Raw genomic sequence first — 14401 nt, 5'->3', positions numbered from 1 at the left:
TTCAGTCTTGTCAGACTTTTAATATGTTCATCTACAACACTTGATATGAATGTTTTTAAATAGCACAACAGGAGGCAATGACTGCACACATACATCCGACTAGCTGGCACATAATTCAACAGTTTTGCAATGTCCGATGCACACATTCAGCTACAGTAGAAGCATCTATCTGATTCAACATAAAATTGGTTTATAATCTTAGGGAACAACGGGGATTGAAACATAATGCAGAACATGAAAAGCTGAGTAATTTAGCTTTACATTAATCCCTTAAAAATGGTATCAAAAACAGACAGAGGAGCCTGTGCTGTGGGCTCCTGGGTGTTTTTCACATAAACATGAAAGCATTTAAATTCAGAGAGTGCATTTATATCTGTGGTGAAATCATGACAGCATTAAATATAAAATAAAATCATTTGAAATCAGTAACATTTAGGAATTGATACTTCCATTATCATGAACAAATGAATCTTTTCCATGTTTAAAACGCATCATCGCTCTATCTTTCTTGCCACATTAAAACCTAGAGGATGTTAGTGGTTCCCCTCCACTGAGGTACCTCTGAATGGTAATCAGCCCCCCTGACAGGCTAAAATGTGTGAGTTCAACAACTTCCTCTTAAAGTCCTGACAACTCCTGTCAAGACTCCTCTGCCTTGCAATTCCTTTCACGCCTTGGGAAGAGCGTGAAGAGGAGGAGGACAGAAACTGGCAGAGCAATACAGGCCTATAATAATCTCAGAGATGCATAAATTCACATATGGAAAGAAAATATAGATTCCAGCATCATCTCCGCCCCATGGTTCACATAATTATATGCCATTATGTCACGAAATTGATGCTGTTATGCTGTCAAGTGAGAAAATAATCCCTCTAATTGCTCTGAATGTGTCTAATTGAATTTATCTGATTACTGTATTTGGTTTGAAATGTGTGAACTGTCACAGGCAGAACACCTGCAGGTTGGACAGATGGAGACGCTGCAGGTGAGCGTGACATTTAACCTCATCCTCTCACAGTGCTGCAGTGTCCAAGATTAACACAACAGGGGACGCTCACTGCTGTTGGACAGACACCTCCAGGCCTGTGGCAGGACATCTTAACCTACTGTTGTCAAGTTGTCGTTCTTCTTTTTGAACCAGTTGTTAGAAACTAAAACCTTTTTGTATCAAATCTGAAAAAAGAGTAAAAAGGGAGAACTATGTGATCAAATGAAACACAAAATGTCCCTCTGTCTTATTCCAACCTTGTCTCCTAAAAATTCTACTTTTATGCTGAGAAATGGGTTTTGCCGAATATGTTCTGAAGGGCATTTCTGTTCTTTTCATCTTTTAAATCTTGCACTGCCCCAAAGCTATACATGTGCAGGACTTACAGGGGAAAAGAGTTTTTTGTCCTGCAACCTAAGCATGGTTAGGTTTAGACTTTCAAAAGCACCTGGCCCAGAGAGGTGAAATGATGCGTGATTAAACTAAACCGGATCAACAACAAGTAAGTGATCAGCATTTACAGAAATGTCTGAATCATCACAGAAATTTTGTTTGTAGTAGAATTTTGTTTTTTTTCCCGAAGCTGGTAACTGTTGGTTAGGTGTTTAAAGTTAACAGTTTTGTTTTTTATGTACAGGATAAAAGTACCTTAATGTAGGCAAGTACGTAAAGTTAAGTGTCAGTGCTGACTTTGGTTCCACACTCCTGGGTGAAAGTCCTGTGTCTATCCACCACCCCAACATCCTCTGTCCTTTGATTGAATGACCATATATATCAATGGTTTCCAACCTCTTTCCTTAAAGGACCCCTTTTTTAACACTGAGTAAGCTGACGATCCTTGATTATGTGACACATTTTATAGATATATCGTAATTTATTATATGCGAACTTTAACAGTACTGAACAACTACTACACTGTTTAGTTAAGATGTTTGTGTAAAACAAGCGATTTGGATGAATGTCAGAGTATTTCTTCTAAATATTACATCAGGGATTAGTTTTCCTAAATTTTTTAGGAACAATTTATACAAGTCTGTCTGTATTTTTTAAATTATTATTATAATAATCATGCATACTTAACAGGCTTCTTTTTAGACAAATTCAGAGTTTTCTTCACCGTGACACTTGGTCATTGTTCTATTAGCAGTTGTTGTAACTGCATAATTTTATTGCAGGGTAAGGCTGTGTAAAGGGGAGTGAAGGCTCTGTGAATATAGCTGCTGTTCATGTCTCCACCATTTCCTCTTTGCATAATTTTTTAAAAAGTTTGTGTCTTGAATAACAATCTAAACTTTAAAAATAAATACGTCATTTAGTTTTCTTCAATTTAATAAATGAAACGTCAATATAAAGGCCTGTTTTTTTGGGGTTTTTTTTAACATTTTCCTACCCTACTTAAGGCCCACTTAGCCCACTTAGGCCTCATGATGCCCTGTGAAGCTTTGATGACCCCTAATAAGGTTTGGGACCCCCAGGAACCATTAACCTATTGGATTGTAAGGTTAACCACAGGCCATAACATGACATTTTTGAACCAGGGAATTTGTGTGTCCTAATGTTTCTTTAACACATCCTCTGCCAGAAAAATGTAATGCAGTGTTACAAGGTCGTGACTGTTTCACGTACCTCTGTGAGACCAAGCTTTTATCTGGCAACCCCTCTTGGTGATTCCATCTCTCAGTTTGGCATCTACTGCCTCACACAGTAAACCCAGGCCGAGACTCCTCCTGTTAAATATTCCAACAGCTCTCATTTTCAATTTTAGGGATTATCCGATAAATTCATAGAGCCCCCAACACACATAGCTGCACATGAGCAGAATAGACAATGAAAAGGCTAAATATCTCTACAATGTATTCAAACTGGGTGGCCCATGAACTCCTTAATCATTAATAGTTTATACCTACAGCAAGGATAAATGAGTGTATGTGTAGCCGAACAGCTCGATCTATCTACTCTATCTGGCAGCGCAGCCTAACCATGACACAAGACAGCACAGTCATATCTGCCCCGCAGGTTTATGGAACAAACCTCCTTTAAACAAGAAAGATAGGAACACAACATGCTGTCCCATGAAGAAGCACAGTGTGTCATTTTACAGATCAGTGATGTGCAGAGAATCAGCTGAAACTCATATAATAAGGTGCAGAGCCTCGCAGATGTTTCCCCAACTTCATAGACACAGAGTAATAAGATCAGATTGTATGTGTTATTGAGGAGCTTGAGTGCCATTTGAGCGTGCACTTTAATTATTGTAACCCTCGATCCTAAATGGCAACAGTTAACGTGGCTTGAAATGTCATTTAAATTCAATCACTGTCTTAACGGGGTCATTATCGCAGGGCACCGATCGCCTGCAGCGACCTTTACCAAGCGCCATCATTTACATTCAGAATTTCGCAGTGATACAAAAGACAGGTAATCACAAGGTCTCTGATGTCATTAGAGTGTGTGTGCGTGTGCGTTATTGGCCCTTTAATGTTTCCAATCTACATCTAACCTCCAGGTCAAGTCATTTGCAATACTTCCTTCCATTTTTTCCCACTGATTAATTCCATCAGATCTCTCCTCTCACTCACAAACTGTGTTACAGACATCAAAGGAATAGTGTGACATTTTTGGTAAATCTGTTTTTCTGCTTTTTTGCATTCAAGTTTTCATTCATCCATTAAAATAGCAACATCCACCTGATGGTGACAAATCGTGACAAATCATGCAGTGTACGGGGCAGCGTACTTGGTACAGGTTAAATGTTTTTGGCTATGTACATGAGTGAAAAAAGTTCAACCAAATTGTAATATTTCCCCTCTTAACCTCTCTGATAGTGTTATTTGGAGATTTGTTATAGACTGGAGAAAAATAATAATAAATGCATATTAGCATAACAATGTTCTGATTTCTTTCATATCCCATTGATCATCTCATGACCCACCACATTTACCAAGCTAGCTGGAAATGTTCCCGCAACTATGGCTAACGTTACCTACAAGTTGAAATAATGTTTTAACGAAAACATTTTGTTTTGAAGTTGAAATAATGTTTTAACGAAAACATTTTAATCTAATTTTCAAAGAACGTTTTAAGGATGTTTATCATTTCAAATAATGTCTCTATAAGGTTTATTGCTGACTCAGATGTAATGCTATAATTGCAACATTCTGAGGATGTTTTGGTGATGCTGAGAGGAGACAGATCATAGTGTTCTTTTTATAAAACATTCCTAAAATGTTACATGAAAACATTTTCAAAGCATCATTTAGAGTATGTTAATGAGGCCTGAGATTACAGAACATTTTTTAATGAAAATTTAATGTAATATGACATGTTAAAAAAAAACATTTTACATTTTTTTATGTTTATAGAGGATATTATCCTAACTTTAAGAATAATCTGGAAACTAAAAGAAAACTTGCCTCTGAAAACATTACTGAAACATTGCACTGGTTGCATTGTACCATTAAAAACATAGAAAGGTCCGCACACTTTAGCTCCCCAAGCTAAAGTGTGCGGACCTTTCTTTCGTTTTGCTTGTACTTTATGTGGATCCAACACCTTTCTAAACAGTTTATGTATGTGAGCATTTTCTGCCCTTTTTTTCCTGGCATTGTACCATTCTCTGAACTTTTTTGGAACCAAAAATTGCTAGATGGGTATCTTTTCACCCATCAAAGGGAATCTGACACACAGATTGAGAACCACAAGCTTCAAAAAAGCCCCCAGGTTGCATACATTTTAGCAGCATAACAAAGTCAGCCATCTGTCAGCCCGGGAGGCATTTCTAAAATCACATCATTCTTTTTATTTATTTTATTTCCGGACACACAAACCCATCTTGTCTTTGTTTTCAACAGCAACTGGATTACTGTCGCTCGTTATTCGCCCCAAAAATCAATAAACTGCCTTCCGTTTGAACAGTGTATGCGCACTGTGAGAGGTAGCTCACGTAATGTAGAAAAATTGCTGCACATTGTCAGCCTCTCTGCACTGGTCACCTGTGACCTTTAGAAATGATGTTAAGGTTTTACGGCTTGTTTTGTAAGGCAAAGGCACGACTTGCCAAAGGCTCGGGACAGAGGGAGGGGAGTCCCTTTTGCATGCAAAATATAATTAAATTGCCCAGCAGTTTCCGAAGTAAAAGTAGCTCCATCAACTACAACTAGATGCTGCTTACACAATGCAAGTAATATTCATAAAATGTACATGGTTTAACTCTCACAGAGGCAGATGTTCTGCATAAGGAGTACTTTTGATACTTTAAGTGTGTTCTACCAATGTTAATTACAAACTTAAAGGTTCCCAGTTGAGTTTTACTGTTAACAAACATTCAGTGTCACTCACTAAAATGCACTGGGTGCATCCTTGAGCTCTAATTAACATTTTCTTCCTCATAGAAAAAAATAATAACAATAAACTGTAAAGCTGATTTTTATTGAAAGGTTGAAACCTATTTCACAAGTGGATATGAAAATCTGCCTATGGAATTGTCTGCTGTAATGAGTTGACTTTTATTGTGGAGTAGTCACGGGAAATGTGATGTGTTTGTCAGCAGGTGGGTTTCCATTAAGCCTCAGATTGTGCAAAGAAAAATTGTGAATGTAAAATATACCTAATGGAAACCTGTCAATTAAAAAAAAAACTCCCATTTATCGCAAAAAAAGTTTTCATGCAGGCATGAGGTGGTATTTCAGGCAATTCAAAACTGCAATGGAAACACTTTTTTGGCTTTTATAGGTCACATGATGCTATGGCTATGTGCTGCTGATAAACCTGCTACAAACTGATGGTAAAATCCCAATTATTGCCTGACTTCCATATAAAAACAACAATAGTTTATTTTGCTGTCTTATAACTCTGTGACCTTGAGTGTTAAACTGCATTTGCTGTTATCACCAGTAACTACAGGTGTCACCAAATCAACAGTTTCACATTACAAATCAATGTTTTTCCAATGGGGCTTTTTGGCTGCTAACTACAGTGGCTGACATTAAAATACAAAAGGACATTGCTTGGTTTGCCCACTCTGGGCTACTGTAGAAACATGACAGTTCAACATGACAATCTCCATAAATGATGACATGCTCCGTAGGTACATTTAAACAGCTCATTCTAAATTAACCAAAGAAAATTTTAATTTTTATTCTATATAAAAAAATATATTATTTTCAGGTAATTATCCATTAAAGACAATTATACTGATTATATTATATTCCATTTCTGACAATATATTCCCCTAAAACCTCCACCCTTGACTTTTAATTAAATGATCTTAATATGTCTTCTATTACTGTTTGTTAGGACAAAAACCCAATAAATGCAGTAGTTATGAGGTTTTGTGAGGCAATTTGTAATCCTATGGGCAATTTCAAATTGATCACACCTTATTAACAAAGGAAAAAATGCCAGCATAAGGCAAACACACAAAAAAGAAACTAAGAGTGTTAATGTGGATGTGTGTACACTAAATCACTTTAGTCACAATCACTTAAAGTGCAATTACAGTGACACAACAGGTCAATAAGTGGCATTATATGTCCATCCTGCTGTCAGCGGGAGAACAATGACCTTTCATGAAAAGGTAGAGAGGACAAAATTAGCACCTTGGAGGAAGCAGCCAATAAAGGAGGGAACAACACAGGATCACTGATTGCTGATGAACTGTCAGGTGAGCACAGAAATGCCTCCTTCAACTAAGGATGAAATAGAATGAAAATATTCTTCACCCTGAATTGTCTACATTCCTTTAATTTCAAACCAATGTACACACATATGCAGAAAATAATATTAATGCTTTCTCTTTGCCGATGTCTGTGTGGAGCCAAAGGCAGCAGTGGGTGTCCAGTGTTAATGGAGTCACAGGAGACACCACTGGATCTTTTCTATTCCTTAACTGAATATGTTTTTTTTTTAGGTGTGTTTTTATCACTCTTTAAAAGATGGAAGTCTGAGATTTCTGTTTCATTTATCAAAATGTATGAGTTGTCTCATTAGGACACCAAAATAGACAAAAAAAAAAAAAATCAAAAGTCAAGTAGATAGGGCAGAACTCTCTAATGTCAAACAACCGCACATAATGTTAGAGACAATAATGGGCCTAAAATATGACATCGACCATTTAATCGCCGCTCATGACAAATTAATCATCCATCAACTATGATCAATTCACACACATCAGACAACACTTCGTGCAGCAGGTTGATCTCGTTTGGAGTTTTTGTGTTTGTGAGAGCATTTACATCTTGAGAATGACTTTGAGGTTGCCATGAATGTGCAATAAGTTATATATAACTCTCATGAATCTCATCAGAATTTTTGTGGAATGCTGCACCAGCAACACAATATAGCAATTGAAACAATAAAAATATCAAATACTTAATTGAAATAATGGATTCACGTCTATAGTAGTCATTTAGTAGGCTATCTGAACTGAACTCAAGGAGGTAAAATTTGACATAAATGAACATGCAAGAAATATGCAAACTAAGAGAGCAATAGCACCAATGTAATTACCAATGTAATACAAATATAACACCTGGAAAAATAAAATGAAACATAGCCTAAATAAACAAATATACAATTGAACAAACAAAAAAACGGGTAAATATTTAATATTTTATATATAATTAATATTAATATTAAAGTTGCATATTTTTAGATCTAGTTTTTTAATTTGTTTTGTATCTTTCTTGGTTGTTTTGGGGTGGGTGTATGTATGGGTTTTTGTTTTGTTTTATTTATTAATTTGTTGTTGTTGTTGTTTGCTTTTTTTTGTTTGTTTTTTTAAAAGCATCTATTACTAGTATCTTTTGTGAGTGATCAAAGTGATCAAAATAGTATGCAATAATACTCCTCCACTTTAAAATTGATAGATGATGCTTACCACAACAAAACATACGCTTATTTGAACAATGTTCCCTGCACGTGCAGAAGTAAACAAAACTAAAATAAAATACCGAAAACTAATGTCCCACAACTTCTCAAAATAAATGTAGTCTTAAGACAAACTCCATCTGAAAACAAACACTGAGTGTTATCACAAATCTCATCGTGCCAACCCTGAACACCAATTAGGTTGAGTATTGCGCGTGGACTCACCGTCGCCCACACCGCCAGCTGCAGTAACACAAGCATGTGAAGTAATGCTGCCATCCGTCTCAGCCACGAGCACCCAGAGGTGGAGGTGCTACGTAATAACATTCTTGTTCACTTTGAAAACTACGCGCAATAAAGTAAAAGTCTGTCCAATAATTAAATCAGTCTTCGAGGACAAGAAACTACTTCCTTTAAAAATTTCCAGCCATCCGTGAACTGAGCCGCTCGCTGGCCTTTACGCGATTTGGATGTTGTCGGGTGTCTCTCCGATGTCCGGTGCAGGAGAAGGTCCACATTACGCGCGGAGGAGAGCCGAGACTCGACTGACCCAAACAAGGTGCGCTCCTCCCTGAAAAGGCAGAGAGACAGAGCGGAGCGCACATACGCAGCGGCGGCGCAGAGCGGAGCGCTGACACATGAAAGGGGACAGGATGTGGAGTCAGTCACATTCATTAAACCAACATTAGAGGAGGCATAGTTATTAGTCATTTATCTCCCGTGCTAGATAAAGTTTATGAAAGATTTGTCTCTGTATAACAGCCTATATATAAAAAAAGAATGATATCCTGTATCTTTACTTAATGTAATCAATTTGAAAAACATTCTCATCAGAATTTCAGAGGCCAAAACAGGGGCGTTTCTACGATTTGAGGACATTGGGGGATTAGCCCAGACCATTGTTAGGGGGTCTGGGGGGATCATCTCCCATTATTATTTTTTTTTAATTTTTTAAATTTTTTTTAAATTGATTTTATGTCTTTTTTTTGTTTTGGGGCTTTTTATGCATGGCACCTTAGTTACCCTTTAACTTTTTTTGTCCTATTTTAAGACAGAATTCCCCCTTACTTAGAACAGTGTAACAGCTGGAAAGGGTGGTTGGGATGAGTGATGGATTGGTTCAACAAACCCACTGTTCCGAAACCCAACTACATGCTTTTGTTGCACAAGGGTAAATAGGTGGTGGTTTGCTGACTTTTATTTTGAAAAAAAAAGCATCTAACAAGTGTAAAATGTACATTTCCTGTGAAAGCGGAAGTGTATTTCGAAAAGACACAATGTATATAGATTTAAAGTGACACCATCCCAGAACGTCAACAACAGACGCACCCAGGATACCTTGCACATCATATGTGGACTAAGACCATGACTAAGTGATACGTGACAAGTGGTGGAATCTGTTGCTTGGCTAGATATGAATAACATTATTATGTAAAAGCTCTCAAAAAAATCATCCAGGAAATGGACTTTGAATCAAGGTTTTATTTTTATATATTTATTTGTCCAACTACTGTGTCCATAATAAAAAAAAAAATAGTAAAAAAGTAAAAAAAAAAATAAAGACAAGAGAAAGAGAGAAACAGAGCATTTCTGCTTAATTTCCAAAAATATATGGTTTCATATAAACATGTTCAAAGCACTGTGTTGGAACTCTTCTCTTACTAAATGTTTATACCCACGACATAAACTCACCCTAGTATTACATAACATTAAAAGTCTGAAAAGGCCATATCCAGGGGATTAAAGAGTCTGTTTAGCTTTTTGAGGAAGAAATACTTCCATCATTTTACAATGACAAGTTGAATTCATAAGTAATGAAATCACCTGAATCAATCAAATACACTTAATTTTTCAAAGCTACAGCCCTTCTTGGTCAACTATTTCCAAGTATGGTTGTTATTTTAACACACTGTTGGGTGATATTCTGTGAGCTTTGCTTTCTTTTGTGCAGTGTAAATAATACTGCAGTGACTGAGTCCATTCAATCCTTCTGCAGGCTACACATCACACAAATGAGATGATGTTTACTTCAGTGTGTGTGTGTGTGTGTGTGTGTGTGTGTGTGTGTGTGTGTGTGTGTGTGTGTGTGTGTGTGTGTGTGTGTGTGTGTGTGTGTGCACGCGCTGGAGGCACCTTGCACCTTGCAGAGGTCGATCGATGACAGACGGTGCCTTTGGCTTTTCCCCCAGACCACCAACAATGAGTTTCCTGCAGACAGCAGCACCTGTGAGCAGAGAGCAGAGTGGAGGTGCTCTCTCTCTGATTCAGGGATTAGACTTATTAGTTTATGCTTGTGCTTCATGAATTTTGCGAGGCTGCATTCTGGCCCCTGAATAAAGCCCATAGTAATGTGTGTGTGTTTATGCATGTGTTTGCTTTGCTGTGTATGTTGTGGGAACAAACGTCCGGCATGACAAAACATAAACCCTTTATTTTAGGATTAAGATTTGCTCTCAAGGCAATGATCCCTCAAACTTGGATGACAAAACAGACTGTTTGATTTAGGAAATGACACATATGATGATCATCACACAAATGATCCGCTACCTCTGCTACCTCTAGCATTAAGAGTTTGCCAAGTTTAGGCAACTACAGTGAACTATCATTATTTTCTGCAGAAATTGACAGTGAAGCTTTGCTTTGGGTGATTTTTGGAAGTATACAAACTGCAGATAATGTGGGTTTTTTAGGGCTCTAAAAGTACATTTAGCATTTAGCCCGCAAGTCATGAACTAGTTGGTGAGGAAAAAAACTCATGGAGAGCTCTGCCTGCACTTTGTTCACAAAAAAACTCTAAAACTCAATGAAAGGGACACACACTCAACTACTACCACCAGTTCTGAGTGTAACGTGTTACAAAGTGACAAAATAATAACATAAACATCATTTTTACATTTGTAACGCAGTAAGGTAACACATTACAGTTCTAAAGTCAGTAATCACATTATAGTTACTAATCAAATAATAACATAATTATTTTCTTCACATGATTCTTCCATTATCTGCACAATGAGCAGATAGAAAAGTTAAAAGTCAAACATGCTGAAAATAGCAATGGCGTTCAGTGCGCCTGTGAAGCAGCTCTTCATCCTGCTTGGCAGTCTGTGCCGACTCCATGGATGAACAGACTGTATATACAGTCTATGAGAGGAACAGGTCGTCTGACAAATGATGGAGAACGTCCTACTCATGAGGTGTAACCACTGCTGTAGTGATAAAACAACACATTTAAACATGTCAAATAAGCTGGACCACCTCTGATCTAAATGTTTCAGCTTTTGTCAGCCTGAACATGCTACACATCATAAGCTCAGTTATATTCTCCACATTCTCCATTGTCATTCAGTTTTTGGGTTGTTTTTTTTTTTTTTTTGCTAAAACCATCAGCACCAAAGTAAAATTCATTTACCACAATACACTGCCATGGTAAATGATAGAGATGAAAAAAAGTGTTGATTCTCTACCTCTGAAGTGTTCATAAAGTCATAAAGTCTGAACTTTATGACATAAAGTCCATTCCTCAAGCATATTTCCTTTTATTAAGTAAAGGTTGAAGCATCTGAACATTTTTTCATGAAAAGTTATCCAAGTGGTGAAAATTGCTTTAACAGGAAAAGTGTTTTCTGTGGTATGCTGGGTTCCTAGTATGACCATCGTAACTCTTTCTTTTTCACACTTTACCTACCTCTCTCTGATACCAGTAATATTCATACTGATTTAATATGAATCAATGCAGTACCCTAACAAGTGTGATAATATGAGTGTGTGCATGCAGTATATGTAATGATATGTTAGGAAGAATGAATCTGGATCTTTGACTTGAGGACAAACTGTTATCCCTTCAGTTATTTTCCCACATCTGATGTCCCAGCTCATCTCTCTTCAAATCACAACAGATTATTTTTCTATTATAAAAAAAAAGCCCACCAGAGATTTGCTCATATGTAAGAGGGGATTTATTCAAGCTCTGTGCAACAAAACACTTCTCACAAGGCAAAAGCATTAGAAAACAACCCGAAAACACCATAAGCACCTGAGGGAAAACTTTTCATCAAATGTATAATTCATTTTCTCTAAAGTGCAGATGATGCATTCAATCCAGTCGCCGGATAGACAGTAACATTGTATGTTAATGCAAATGACGGACACGTTACATTTTTTACATTATTATGTAGATGCAAAGATACTTTACGTTTCTTTATGTTGCACCCACAAATCACAGCAGACTCAGGGTAAAAGCAAGCGGGTAAATAAAAAATAAATATCCTCTGTGCCACATTTACATTCAACAACGCTGTGGTTAAGGTGTGGTTTGTCTCTAACCTTTGTGATCATCTGAAGTCCCTGATAGTCTCTGAAACAATGGAAATACATGCAGTTTTAGCAATTTGATGTGTAAAATGTTTTTGTAACTATGTTACTAGTAGAAATAATCACCTACAAGACTACAAAAAAAGAGAAGAAAAATAACTTGGCTTCATAAAAAAAAAATCTTTTAAAGGTACCTTGTGGAGCTTTTGGCCTCTGTTAACTCTACAGAGCTATGTCTTTTACTATGGGTCCTAGTTTTGTACCTCTCCGTTCCTTAAACATGAACAAAAGTATTTGAGTTAAAGACTCAAGCACAGCACGTGTGATCAAACTGGATGATTAGGATGATAAGGAGGAGATGGCTGTTAAGATTAAAGTTTTGGAGTGAAACAGACTGATCAGATGTACCGTCAAAATACATCTTTGACCTTTGACCTGGACCCCTGCAGATGACCCCTTCACTGTTTGTCCAAATCTGTTCCTTTGTGGATCGGTGCTGGCTCTCAGCATTCCCCTGTGTGTGTGTGTGTGTGTGTGTGTGTGTGTGTGCGCACACGCTGTCATTGCTGGACACCTGCTGTTTGCAGCTGCATGTTCTCAAACAGCCCACAGAGACACTATGAGGCTCTGAACCCCGAACAGAACCTGATGGAACAGATGTGTCACGTATCAACTCGTCACCTCAGGATTTCATCACTGTTAAAGAGGAGCAGTGAATCACTTTTGAGTTGATGCATCCTCATTATTAAAATCACTGAGTGTAGGAATTTAATTTTCCAACTTGGTGCTCCCTTGTGATGTATCAGATAAAACTGTGACAGACAACAGCAAAGACTGCTACTTCAGATTCTGCTGGATCAGACCCAGAGCCACTGTGATGGATGTGCTGAAAACACCAACTTTATCCAAAATTATTTTATTTTCTACAAACAAAACCAGCAGGTCTTTGAAATTACAACAAAACTTGTGGTTTGTTCACGTCCTTTAGAACAATACATAGCAAGGTGGTTCCCAACTGGTTGGTTGCAGTCCAAAAGTGTCCATTCTGAATGGACCACATGTGACTTGCGACCATGTCAGGTTTGTTAAAAACTGGCCAGCTGGTGTTTTTCCAGACCTTCCCCAAAGCTACAAATATTTTTGTTTGAGCCTCCCCGAGGGACTCCAGAAAATGCATGGTATTCATCCCACATTATGTGCTCAAGGAACATTGGAAATTTGAAAATATAATTATAAGTGCTGTTTTTAAAGTTTCTGGCTGCGACAAATTGGTGTCATTTTGGCAATTTTCAGTTTGGGTGGGCAGTATGGAGGGCATGTTTTCTTTAAATATTGCCCAAAAAATGTTGATAAACAGCATAAAAAGAAATCAAATTACCTGAAAAAATTTAAACAAAAAAAGAATTGCCTTTTTTAAAATAAATAGATAAATAAATTCACCAATGGTTTTCAAAAAATACCCCAAATTTGAAAGAAAAGAGCATCTATTTTTTGCCTTTGGATGCTTTATTTAAGTAAAAGTAAGTCAGGAAAAGAATGTTTGGGTTTGCTATTCTCACAAATGCAAACTTGCTTTAGTGACAATGGTTAACAAAAAGTGAAAGTGGCTGTCAACTGGAAACAGAAAGCAAACAGTGATCTCTCATGTCGAAGTCCAATGTTTTGTTGATCTGTCCTTCGACCTTGACGTCCTCCTCTCTATACCAGCTTTGTCACTCAAATATAACATCACCTTTGATTTTGTTTTGATTTCTGCAGCCACTACAGGGCTTTGACACCTGAACATGTTGTTCGTAAGCACTGAATAAACTTATTAATCATGTCAGTCTTCGTAGGATTCACAAAAAATTAGGCCATTGGGGTAATTGGAAAGACTCCATAATCCCATTGATGTTCTGCACATAGTATGTTTTAAAGAAAGTGGAAGGAGTGCGGTCTTCTCTAGGACTCATGTTACGCAAGCTGTTGCTCGGCAGAGACAAAAGGCCCCTAATGTCAGTGTAACAGCAGCTGTGGCCTGATGATGAGTTCAGGGAGCGCCAATACTGAATTACAGCTTTTGGACAAAGCAAGACACTGTCACTTGATTGAGCCTCTAAGCGTTCCATCGTGTTGATGAGCCGACGGGATTATAGCCTGGATTCCCCAAAGAAACAGGCAGCAATGTAAAGATGCTCCTTCTCTTCACAATAAAAGCCCTGCTCATTATTATAACTTTAATCCACATATATGTAC

The 14401-nt window shown here is 37.4% G+C and overlaps 1 protein-coding gene across 1 annotated transcript in view; it reads right to left on the bottom strand.

Annotated features, from left to right (window-relative positions):
- Positions 1 to 8376, bottom strand: part of ghrhrb (growth hormone releasing hormone receptor b) — a 43016-nt gene extending 34640 nt beyond the window's left edge. The window contains exon 1 of the mRNA XM_042482690.1: positions 8081 to 8376. Within this exon, the coding sequence (XP_042338624.1) occupies positions 8081 to 8182 (102 nt within the window). The 5' untranslated portion in view covers positions 8183 to 8376. The remainder of the gene's footprint in view (positions 1 to 8080) is intronic.
- Positions 8377 to 14401: the final 6025 nt, after the last annotated feature.

The sequence above is a fragment of the Plectropomus leopardus genome, chromosome 3, assembly GCF_008729295.1.
Source record: "Plectropomus leopardus isolate mb chromosome 3, YSFRI_Pleo_2.0, whole genome shotgun sequence".
Taxonomy (NCBI): Eukaryota; Metazoa; Chordata; class Actinopteri; order Perciformes; family Serranidae; genus Plectropomus; species Plectropomus leopardus.
Note: the sequence above shows the minus strand (reverse complement) of the source record. Positions and strands in the feature narration are given on the sequence as shown.